This window comes from Schistocerca nitens, chromosome 3 (genome assembly GCF_023898315.1).
Source record: "Schistocerca nitens isolate TAMUIC-IGC-003100 chromosome 3, iqSchNite1.1, whole genome shotgun sequence".
Lineage (NCBI taxonomy): Eukaryota > Metazoa > Arthropoda > Insecta > Orthoptera > Acrididae > Schistocerca > Schistocerca nitens.
The window spans coordinates 828,848,383-828,861,132 of record NC_064616.1 but is presented as its reverse complement, the minus strand read 5'-3'; the positions used below and the strand labels follow the sequence as shown (position 1 = coordinate 828,861,132).

The 12,750-nt window shown below is 39.3% G+C and overlaps 1 protein-coding gene across 1 annotated transcript in view; it reads right to left on the bottom strand.

The window, feature by feature from the left end:
- LOC126248847 (E3 ubiquitin-protein ligase HERC2) overlaps nucleotides 1-12,750 on the bottom strand; it is an 851,297-nt gene that overhangs the window by 316,925 nt on the left and 521,622 nt on the right. Inside the window, exon 54 of the mRNA XM_049950269.1 lies at nucleotides 3,332-3,562. Within this exon, the coding sequence (XP_049806226.1) occupies nucleotides 3,332-3,562 (231 nt within the window). The remainder of the gene's footprint in view (nucleotides 1-3,331; nucleotides 3,563-12,750) is intronic.

The following is a 12,750-nucleotide window of genomic DNA, read 5'->3' as shown; positions in this document are numbered from 1 at the left end:
CCAGGAAGGGGAAACTTTATTGACACATTCCTGGGGTCAGATACATCACATGATCACACTGACAGAACCACAGGCACATAGACACAGGCAAAAGAGCATGCACAATGTCGGCACTAGTACAGTGTATATCCACCTTTCGCAGCAATGCAGGCTGCTATTCTCCCATGGAGACGATCGTAGAGATGCTGGATGTAGTCCTGTGGAACGGCTGGCCATGCCATTTCCACCTGGCGCCTCAGTTGGACTAGCGTTCGTGCTGGACGTGCAGACCGCGTGAGACGACGCTTCATCCAGTCCCAAACATGCTCAATGGGGGACAGATCCGGAGATCTTGCTGGCCAGGGTAGTTGACTTACACCTTCTAGAGCACGTTGGGTGGCACGGGATACATGCGGACGTGCATTGTCCTGTTGGAACAGCAAGTTCCCTTGCCGGTCTAGGAATGGTAGAACGATGGGTTCGATGACGGTTTGGATGTACCGTGCACTATTCAGTGTCCCCTCGACGATCACCAGTGGTGTACGGCCAGTGGAGGAGATCGCTCCCCACACCATGATACCGGGTGTTGGCCCTGTGTGTCTCGGTCGTATGCAGTCCTGATTGTGGCGCTCACCTGCACGGCGCCAAACACGCATACGACCATCATTGGCACCAAGGCAGAAGCGACTCTCATCGCTGAAGACGACACGTCTCCATTCGTCCCTCCATTCACGCCTGTCGCGACACCACTGGAGGCGGGCTGCACGATGTTGGGGCGTGAGCGGAAGACGGCCTAACGGTGTGCGGGACCGTAGCCCAGCTTCATGGAGACGGTTGCGAATAGTCCTCGCCGATACCCCAGGAGCAACAGTGTCCCTAATTTGCTGGGAAGTGGCGGTGCGGTCCCCTATGGCACTGCGTAGGATCCTACGGTCTTGGCGTGCATCCGTGCGTCGCTGCGGTCCGGTCCTAGGTCGACGGGCATGTGCACCTTCCGCCGACCACTGGCGACAACATCGATGTACTGTGGAGACCTCACGCCCCACGTGTTGAGCAATTCGGCGGTACGTCCACCCGGCCTCCCGCATGCCCACTATACGCCCTCGCTCAAAGTCCATCAACTGCACATACGGTTCACGTCCACGCTGTCGCGGCATGCTACCAGTGTTAAAGACTGCGATGGAGCTCCGTATGCCACGGCAAACTGGCTGACACTGACGGCGGCGGTGCACAAATGCTGCGCAGCTAGCACCATTCGACGGCCAACACCGTGGTTCCTGGTGTGTCCGCTGTGCCGTGCGTGTGATCATTGCTTGTACAGCCCTCTCGCAGTGTCCGGAGCAAGTATGGTGGGTCTGACACACTGGTGTCAATGTGTTCTTTTTTCCATTTCCAGGAGTGTATATACAGTCTTCTGACACTAGAGGCCTCTGAATTGTAGTGTGTAGTGTAACTGTATTGATGCACAAGAAGCAGCTTGCTGTAATCAAGTTTTGAATCAAAGAGTTTGTCCACACATGGAGCACCCTCTCCTTTGGTGTGACAAGGCCAGATCACACATGAGTATTGCGACATCTGCAACAATCTGACGCCTTGCTTTCACTGTCATTGATTATCCTCCGAACAGTCCCCACTTGGCCCCATCTGATTTTTATCTGTTTCCAAAACTTAAAGAACACCTTTGAGGCCTTCACTTTGACAGTGATGGAGCAGTGCAAGCGAAGATGAGGTGGTAGTTATATCAACGAAGTCAATTCTACAGTGATTGTACCAACAAACTGGTCTCTCATTGGAAGAAATGTGTTCTTTGCCAGGATGACTATGCTGAGAAATAAATATGTAGACATGAAGAATACAGATACAGAATGTTCATAACATTTGTTTTATTTAGTAAGCTTTCAGAGTTGTCACAGAAAAAACTGGGAGGCATTACTTTTCAGCTTGCCTTCATACTTTGATGAACAAGTGAACATGGCTGTTGCTCGTTACAAGTTTTTTCATTTATGTTGACAGCCTTGTCAAACTAACAAACAGTGGATTTACAAGGCTTGACCAGGCATTGCAGGTTTAAGCATGAATGTGATAGATATTACTGTCCTGCCGTGATTTGCGACACTATCACCCAGAATGTGTATGATTCTAGAATCAGTAAACAAATTCTTAAATATGTGTGTGATGTCTGTTCTTTTGGACGTGTCCAAAAGACCAGACACGATTTTGATCCGGCTGCAATTAGCAGTCAAGACACAAAAGATTTACAACATGTAGCTGCTAGTGGGCATCGATTTATATCAATGGGAAAAGCTGAAAATGTGTGTCGGACTGGGATTTGAAACTGTTTCTCCTGCTTACTGGGCAGATGCTCTGACCATTGAGGCATCCGGATACAGTGGTTATTGCAACTGCACAGACTACTCTAGCATAGGCCTTCCAAATGCCTCTGCAAATTGTTATCAAGAACGAAGTTGACCACATGGTGACATGCAACTGGGCACAACATGCTCAATTTCAATGGCTGCTTCACAACCCAAGCAATTTAGTCCTTCCCTCCACCATCAGCTTCTCTGAACTATGGAGATAGGAGTTATCCTTACAACACATCATCCGTTCCCATAATCATCCTGTCCTCAATCTCCATTAACCCACTGCACTCACATCCTCCTCCCAACTGTTTCCCCTTCCTCCATCTCATCACCCACTCTCAGTTCATATCCCCAAGTCACCTTAAGCATGAGCCACTCCTCACCGACTATGGCAACCATGCATCAAATGCCTAGCCCATGTACATGCATCCCTCCTCCGACATTCATCTACATCTACATCCATACTCCGCTAGCCACCTGATGGTGTGTGGTGGAGGGTACTTTGAGTACATTCCTAGCTGGCAAACCAGCTGGCTTCATCCAAGCTACTAGCCATCCACCCCCATTCCCTCTTCCTGCCTCCCACTTCCCTCTCCCTCTAACCCACCATACCTGACACTTCCCCACCACAACCTATCCCCCTATTGTCCAACCTGCAGGGTACAGGTGTGTGTGTGTGTGTGTGTGTGTGTGTGTGTGTGTGTGTGTGTGTGTTTATTTCTCTTTCTTTTGTGTGCATATACTGACGACTCAATGCTCCTGCTTTTCAGTGAGTGGTCTCCTCTAATCCAAAAGTATTTATACTCTACCAGAGCTTTTCTACAACATTAAGATTTAGAAAATACCTACAAGATACTCACCAATTCATATTTCTCTTGATGCCATGATTCCTTTAGTTCCCTGTCTATTTGAAAATGTTCATATTTTATACATCAGCGGAAGTATAGTATGCTGAATTGACAGTAATCCATGTTTTTTATTCTACTTACCACTTTTGGTTTCAACTGAGTAACATTATCTCCGTGTCCCAGTCGACCATATTCTCCTAACCCCCAGGTATACAACTCTCCATTTGAAGTTATCGCTGCACTGTGAGAGCTTCCACATGCTATATCACGGATTCTCTTTGATTTCAATCTTTTAATGAGATGAGGTTTGTCCAATGTTAGTTTGTTTCCATGTCCTAGTTTGCCGTCTTCTCCTTCACCCCAGGAGAACACCTACATAAAGTCAAAGCAGTATAAGGACACTAAACTTCTAAAATAAATTAATGTATAACTTAAAACAAAAAGCATGGACATAAAATATAAAGCATGGCAACTCTGAGACACATAAATGGATCAATAATATTTTCTTTAGCAAGCCAAGTCAAATGGTTCACTTTATAATCAATATTATTTGCAAAGAGTTGTTTTTAATCCAAGATATTTTCAAGGCAAAAATTATCTGTGACTAATATTAAATGAGAATACAGCATACTACACCAACTTCCAAATTATAAGGGAAATCATAATATAATGACAATACAAAATTTGTGTCTTGAATATACTGATGCTTAGCCACTCTGTGGAACCCACAATGTGGCACCCATACATATGAAAAAGAGTATAAAATCATGTACAAAGATTTTATGTTCAAACTTAGAATACAGCTGACATATATAAAGGAAGACATGCCAGTTCACTATAGTGCTTGAAACATCAATATGAAGAAACGTTATTATGAGAACCCACAGAGCAAATATACTGACCTGTGATGCTATGCAGATGTTGTACATATGTCAAATGTTGCAGGATTTAAATTAGCATCTTACTTCTGTTAAACAGAGATGGAAAAAGTCACACTTCCACATTTATAACAAACTGATATAAATTTATGAACATTTAAACCAATAAAGTTCGTTTTGAGTGGTATTTAGAAGAAAGTGCAGTTTCCAACTACTGACCTATAAGATCTGCTTTACAAAAGGATTTGAAGACTTATCTGTGCATATCAGTGCACCAGTGATATGTTTGTGCAGTCTTTATCTAAAACTACAGCTGGATACCATAATAAATTTATGGTGGCTTCATGTTCCAAAATATTTTTCATGGGAATTAGCTGCTGGAGTAATAATGGATCATGTGTCATGAAGCAACAGCAAGAAGGGAGCTGCAGGATATTTAGATGCCATTGCTTGGTGTAGTAGAAAACTGCTTTGTGGAAAAAGAGTTCTTAGGCTATTTAAATTGGTACTTTCTTTTCCTGTCTGTGTACTTAAACTTATACTTTCTCTTTAGATAATACAAACAAACTGACTGTGAAATAGTGTATGAATATCATACTGATTGAAGAATATTCAGTAGGTGCTGAATCTAAATCAGACAAATATAAATACACAGAATCAGGTACATTATAATATCACTAATTCTTTTATATATTTTCAAGCCACAAAACAATTTAAATTCTGTGTAGAATTATTTGCTGTTTCAGAAAATTGTTTCTCATTAGACAGGAAAACATCAAAATCATGATATCACATGTTCTGTGCAAATCAAGCATGTCTTGTTGAACAACCTTCAGTACCTATTTAAATCATAATATATATATATATGAAAAAAAACCACAGTATATATTCCACTTGCTGGAGATTTCTATCAAAATTAATGTCAAAATGACAAGCTCTGTTCCCAAAAATGGGCAACACCACTTGCCATATCATTTGCCTCTTAATTTCTAATGTGAAGTATTGCCTGAAAAAATCTGCAAAATATTGTCATGTCAGATAAGATTTCGAAGTTGTGCAAAAACTACCAACTTGCTTTAAATGTTCAGAAATGTAAAACTTTGCACTTTGCAAAATGCAAAAAGAAAACATAGTATCCAGTGACAACAATATCAGTGGGAGTTCTAACTGGAATGAGTCAATTAATACACACTGATCAGCCAGAACATTATGACCACTGATCTACTATCAGTATAAACCCATCCAGGTGTCAGCAGCATCACCTGGTGAGGAATGAATGCTAGTCAGACACAAGCATGGTATCAGTGAGTGTGGTGTCCGTGTGTAGAATGGGAAAGGTGCGTGATCTATCTGAGTTCAACTGAGGGCATTGTGATGGCCTGGAGGCTCAGTAAAACAGGGCAGACAGCGAACTGTGGTGGAACTGGGCAGAGTGCACGTGTGTGTGAACACACAGTGCACCCAACACTCCTAATGATGGGCCTCCACAGCCGATGTGCCAATGTTAACACCACAACATCATCAACTACCACTGAAAGGATATGTGAGTATCGGCACTGACGTTGGCACAGTGGCAGTGTTGAGTGGTCTGATGAATCCTGATACCTTCTTCATCATACTTATGGGTGGGCACGAATCCATCATCTTCCAGGGAAACAGCTCCTTGACACCTGTACTGCAGGGTGGAGGCAAGCTGCCAGTGTCTCTATTTTGCTCTGGGGAACATTCATCTGGGCATCCATGGGTCCAATGGAGCTCGTGCAAAGCACCGTGATGTCACAAGACCAGGAGTTTGATGGAGTGGTTTGAGAAACACAGTGGCGAGTTCCCATTGATGTCATGACCCCCCAACTCACCAGATCAAAACCCGATCTACTATATCTGGTATATGATTGAACGTAGCATCAGAGCTCATCCCCCTCCCACCCCCATTGGAATTTATGGGACCTGATGATGTGTGCTTCCATGCCATGATGCATCACCACTGTTATTTGTGCCAAAGGTAGATATACCAGCTATTAGGTATGTGGTCACAATGTTCTGGCCGATCAGTGTAAATTTCTGTGCATAACTGTTTGAAGGGATATTAAATGGAATGACCATAAAGGGCAAGTTGGAGGTAAAGCACGTGGCAGACTTTGGTTCATTGGTAGGATAACAAGTAGATTGCTTATAAACACTTATGTGAGTTATTCTACAATATTGCTCAAGTGTATGGGAGCCATACTATACAGGACTAACAGGGGATATTGGACACAGACAAAGAAGAGCAGCATGAATGGCCCACAGGTCTGTTTGGCCCATGAAAGAGTATCATGGAAGGATTCTGAGAAACCTGAGCTGGCAGATGCTTAAGGTTAATTGCCAACTATTCCATGACAGCCAACTTACAAAGTTCAAAAATCAATAATAAACGAGGCATCTACAAATAATACTACAATCCCACATAAATGCTCTTGAAGGGACCACAAAGACAAGACAAGGCTACTGACAGCAGTCAAAAAGGCATTAAAGCAATCATTCTTCCTATGTTCCATAAGCAAATGGAATGGGAAGAAACCCTAATATGTGGTACAACAGAAAGTACCCTCTTCCGAGAACTTCACAGAGATTTGCTGAACACAGACATAGATTTAAATTTTAACAGACATATTTTGCTCTTAAAAGGAGAAAATATCAGTCCTATAATTTCTTATTTAGGATGTTATGAGCATTGGGTTTGAGACATTGTGTTATGAAAAAAAATTGACAGAATGAGACAGGAAGAGCATCTTTCATTTCACTAAAGAAGACTGTGTTATTCACAAACAGTTGTTTATTATTATTATTATTTCTTTACTTTCTCAGACTTTTTAGAAGTCTGGTTAAGAATGGAGTTCCGCGGACCTTTATCAAGCGTCACTTCCTTTTTGCTGTACGGTATATGTTATATTGCATTTAGGAACTTTCGGGTAATTGAGCATGTATCAATAATTACGGATTTCTGTAATTGTATATATAAGTTTGGATGTAGCTGTATTGCATTGATGTACTGGTGGATATTGTGTGGTATGACTCCTGTAGTTGATAGTATAATTGGTATAATGTCAACTTTATCCTGATGCCACATGTCCTTGACTTCCTCAGCCAGTTGGATGTATTTTTCAATTTTTTCTCCGGTTTTCTTTTGTATATTTGTTGTATTGGGTATGGATATTTCGATTAGTTGTGTTAATTTCTTCGTTTTATTGGTGAGTATGATGTCAGGTTTGTTATGTGGTGTTGTTTTATCTGTTATAATGGTTCTGTTCCAGTATAATTTGTATTCATCATTCTCCAGTACATTTTGTGGTTCATACTTGTATGTGGGAACGTGTTGTTTTATAAGTTTATGTTGTAAGGCAAGTTGTTGATGTATTATTTTTGCGACATTGTCATGTCTTCTGGGGTATTCTGTATTTGCTAGTATTGTACATCCACTTGTGATGTGATCTACCGTTTCTATTTGTTGTTTGCAAAGTCTGCATTTATCTGTTGTGGTATTGGGATCTTTAATAATGTGCTTGCTGTAATATCTGGTGTTTATTGTTTGATCCTGTATTGCAATCATGAATCCTTCCGTCTCACTGTATATATTGCCTTTTCTTAGCCATGTGTTGGATGCGTCTTGATCGATGTGTGGTTGTGTTAGATGATACGGGTGCTTGCCATCTAGTGTTTTCTTTTTCCAATTTACTTTCTTAGTATCTGTTGATGTTATGTGATCTAAAGGGTTGTAGAAGTGGTTATGAAATTGCAGTGGTGTAGCCGATGTATTTATATGAGTGATTGCTTTGTGTATTTTGCTAGTTTCTGCTCGTTCTAGAAAGAATTTTCTTAAATTGTCTACCTGTCCATAATGTAGGTCTTTTATGTCGATGAATCCCCTTCCTCCTTCCTTTCTGCTTAATGTGAATCTTTCAGTTGCTGAATGTATGTGATGTATTCTATATTTGTGGCATTGTGAACGTGTAAGTGTATTGAGTGCTTCTAGGTCTGTGTTACTCCATTTCACTACTCCAAATGAGTAGGTCAATACTGGTATAGCGTAAGTATTTATAGCTTTTGTCTTGTTTCTTGCTGTCAATTCTGTTTTCAGTATTTTTGTTAGTCTTTGTCTATATTTTTCTTTTAGTTCTTCTTTAATATTTGTATTATCTATTCCTATTTTTTGTCTGTATCCTAGATATTTATAGGCATCTGTTTTTTCCATCGCTTCTATGGAGTCACTGTGGTTATTCAATATGTAATCTTCTTGTTTAGTGTGTTTTCCCTTGACTATGCTGTTTTTCTTACATTTGTCTGTTCCAAAAGCCATATTTATATCATTGCTGAATACTTCTGTTATCTTTAGTAATTGGTTGAGTTGCTGATTGGTTGCTGCCAGTAGTTTTAGATCATCCATGTATAGCAAATGTGTGATTTTGTGTGGGTATGTTCCAGTAATATTATATCCATAATTTGTATTATTTAGCATGTTGGATAGTGGGTTCAGAGCAAGACAGAACCAGAAAGGACTTAATGAGTCTCCTTGGTATATTCCACGCTTAATCTGTATTGGCTGTGATGTGATATTATTAGAGTTAGTTTGGATATTAAGTGTGGTTTTCCAGTTTTTCATAACTATGTTTAGGAACTGTATCAATTTAGGATCTACTTTGTATATTTCCAATATCTGTAGTAACCATGAGTGGGGTACACTATCAAAAGCTTTTTGGTAATCAATGTATGCGTAGTGTAGCGACCTTTGTTTAGTTTTAGCTTGATATGTCACCTCTGCATCTATTATCAGTTGCTCTTTACATCCTCGTGCTCCTTTGCAGCAGCCTTTTTGTTCTTCATTTATAATTTTGTTCTGTGTTGTATGTGTCATTAATTTCTGTGCAATGACTGAGGTTAATATTTTGTAGATTGTTGGTAGGCATGTTATGGGGCGATATTTAGCTGGGTTTGCTGTGTCTGCTTGATCTTTAGGTTTCAGATAGGTTATTCCATGTGTAAGTGTATCAGGGAATTTGTATGGGTCTGCAATGTAACTGTTAAATAATTTAGTTAGATGTGAATGTGTTGAGGTGAACTTCTTTAGCCAGAAATTTGCTATTTTATCATTTCCAGGGGCTTTCCAATTGTGAGTAGAATTAATTGCTTGGGTGACTTCATGTTGCAAAATTATCACTTCAGGCATTTGTGGTATCATCTTGTATGAGTCTGTTTCTGCTTGTATCCACCGTGCATGCCTGTTATGTTGTACCGGGTTTGACCATATGTTGCTCCAGAAGTGTTCCATGTCTGTTATGTTTGGTGGATTGTCTATTTTAATGTGTGTGTTATCTATTGTCTGGTAAAATTTCTTTTGGTTTGTGTTGAATGTTTGGTTTTGTTTCCTTCTATTTTCACTTTTTTTGTATCTTCTAAGTCGTTTGGCCAATGCTTGTAATTTCTGCTTCTTTTCATCTAATTGCTCTATTGCTTCTTGTTGTGAGATTTTACCTAACCTTTTTCGTTTTTTGTCTGATATTTCATTTCTTATAAATTGTGTTAGCTGTCCGATGTCTTTTCTCAGTTTTTCTATTCTGATCTGTAGCCTGTGTTGCCATGCTGGTTTTGTGGGTTTCTTCTGTGTGTTGGTTGGTTCTGATCTCTGCCTAGTGTGTATATTTAGTGTAGTGAGTGCTCCTACATAAACCAGTAGTTGTAACTCTTCCATTGTTGTATTTTCATTTATTTTGTTGTGTATGATTGTGTTGATAGTTGTTATTGTTGTTTCGACTTGTGGGTTATTTGGTGGTGTATGCAAGATTGGTCTAATGTCTGTATCTGTGTCTTTGTATTCTATATATGTCAGCTGAAATTTCTCTTCTATATCTAACATGTGTGTCACTTCGTGTTCTATTTGTGCTTGTTCTGGTGGCTGTCTTAAGATGTCGTTTTCCTCTGATTGTTTAATTGATGTGTGTTGTTCTTTGTTTGTTTGCTCTGGGATGTTTGAGTCCATTACTGTATTTTCTTCTTCTTCTTCTTCTTCTTCTGATTGCACATTATTTTGTTCTAGTATTTGTTGTACTTGTTGTTTGATGTTTTCTAATTCTGACTGGGGTATCCTGTTATTTTTGATTATTACACGGATCTGATCAGCTAGTCGTTGTTCTGTTAAAAATTTTAATTCTGGGTATCTGGTAATAAATGTTGTGTGTACTTGTGATCTGTATCCAGTTGTGTTGGTTCCTAGGTTTGTTGCTTGGTAATAACAGAACATGAGGTGTCGATTAACTTCATCTGACCATCTCATCCTCTGTCTTTGTTTTCCTTCTAGGGTGGTTGCAGGAAGCATATCCTGCAAAACACCTCTACTTGGATTTAAATCATTTTCCAGTTGGCTAGCAGTGTCGTTACCATTGTGGGCGGGCATAGGGTTCAAGCGTCGTCCCCGACCATGACGGCGCTTGTCCGAGGCTATTATTATTATTATTATTATTATTAGTAGTAGTAGTAGTAGTAGTAGTAGTAGTAGTATAAAGCTCTAAGTTTTATATACTTTTGGTTCCAAAGTATGACTTAGACATTTCTACTATGGCTGATATTATTATGTTCACTGTTTCTGAACACTAGTAAGACTGGTCAATTGTGTTTCCCACAAGTGATTTGCTATCAGTGCTTACTCATGACTATTCATAAATGAATTATACCATATGAAAGCAAACAGTTCAGAATCTCTAAGAAGTATCCATCCAGAATATGAAAAAATATTATTAAACACATGTAGCTGAGGTTGATAAAATTACATTAATGATACAAAAACTTGATAATAATGTATGATGTAACAGTATACCACAGTGCTGGTGACAGCCTGAACAAATATTCATTTGAAATTTGAATGCTGTCACACACAGGTGATACAAAATTATGAAAGGTAGCATACTTTGATTACTTTTATTCCAAAACTTTATTTGATTACCTATTTTGAGGTAGCTTCTCAAGTCAATCTAATTTTCAAATCTAAAAGCAAGTTCATTTGTTGTGCTAATACAGTAACATCCCATAGTAGCCTGTCCAAAGAACCATAAATGCTAACTACCAGTTTTTATAAAGTATTTATTCCTTACAGATTTTTTTGTAAATAATAGATCCTTTTTTCCAACCAACAACTCATTGCTAGGAATAAAAGTGCTGCATATTATTCACATTTCACATATTTTCAATATGCTGCCAGAAACCCAAAAAAGTTGAAGAAGAAATTGGAGGATGTACTGGTGTTAACCTGCTTCTAATCCACTGATAGATCTAATGTGGAACTGGAATGTCTTGGGTGGATTAAAAGCAATGGAAGGAGTAAGTGTAACCACTTAACCTGATGGCCTACAGAGCCAGGAAGGGGCTGCATTACCAGGATCAAGACAACAGGGGCACCATAATCTGTGTGTGTGTGTGTGTGTGTGTGTGTGTGTGTGTGTGTGTGTGAATTCAGCCTATCTTACGTGTCCGTCTACTGCTGACAGTCTCAGTTGTACTATGAGTGGTTTACTACTTCTATTCTTCATATTACACAGACAAATTTTTGGCAATACTAACTTATGTACATATTATTAATAATGACACATATGAGAGTTCTAGCTAATATTTGAATACAGCATCTCTTCAGTGGAATTATCATCATCTGCGTAAATAAATGCCATAAACCCTTTTTTTGAACATACTATCTATAATAGCCTAAGGATTATTTTATAAAACTCGGGAAGCATAGGATGATCATTAAATTGAAGTGTATGAATATCTGTGTAAAATACAAATACAATTTTTTTCTGTTTTGTTCAACATATTTCTGGATCTCCATATTATCAGTCTATAGAACAAGTAATGTAGACTGATTAGTACTGTATTTACCCGAGTACAAGATGTATGGCGATGCTTGTCTTTTAAGAGGCTCCTTGCAAGATATTTATTTTTAACATATTCTGACTAATCAGAAGTTCACATTATATCTATTCAAAATTATGCCATTTAATGATTATCTACATTTTAATAATACAAGGAGACATCAAATACCAGAAATGATTTACATGACTTTGTGGACCATTTTTTTCTATGTTTTCTACTTACTAACCCTGACATCTGTTACATCATTATTTTTAACCATCATCATCATCATCATCATCATCATCATCATCATCCTAATAGCACAGCTGTGAAATTTATATCTTCATTGTAACAAATATTGAGCACTTTCTTCTGAATACGTTGTGATTTCTGAGGTTGTGGATATGGTGGGGCCTGAAAGCACAGCTGTTTTTGTTTTCCAAGTATGTATTGGATTTCACTTCTATGCTGACAGGAGAATGTTACAATGTCTGTCACTTCCAAACATATTGTCTGTCCACCACTCTCTCCAGACTGCATAGAACCAGCAGCTGACACACCCCCTTTAGTTTCTGTCAAATGCCATGGTGAGTATCAACAACATTGCAGCATGAAACGCTAAAGTACACAACTGGCCCCATCTGCTCTTTTATCATCTCCTGCAGAAATGAACACTATTATTGAGTATTAGTCCAATTTGAAAGTCTATTCAATTCTGACTATAAACAGATTCAAGCAAACTGCGGTTAAACAAGGTAGATGTTCATAAAAGGCCAAAGTATGGTATGTGGTGTAGATTCCCATGGTTGA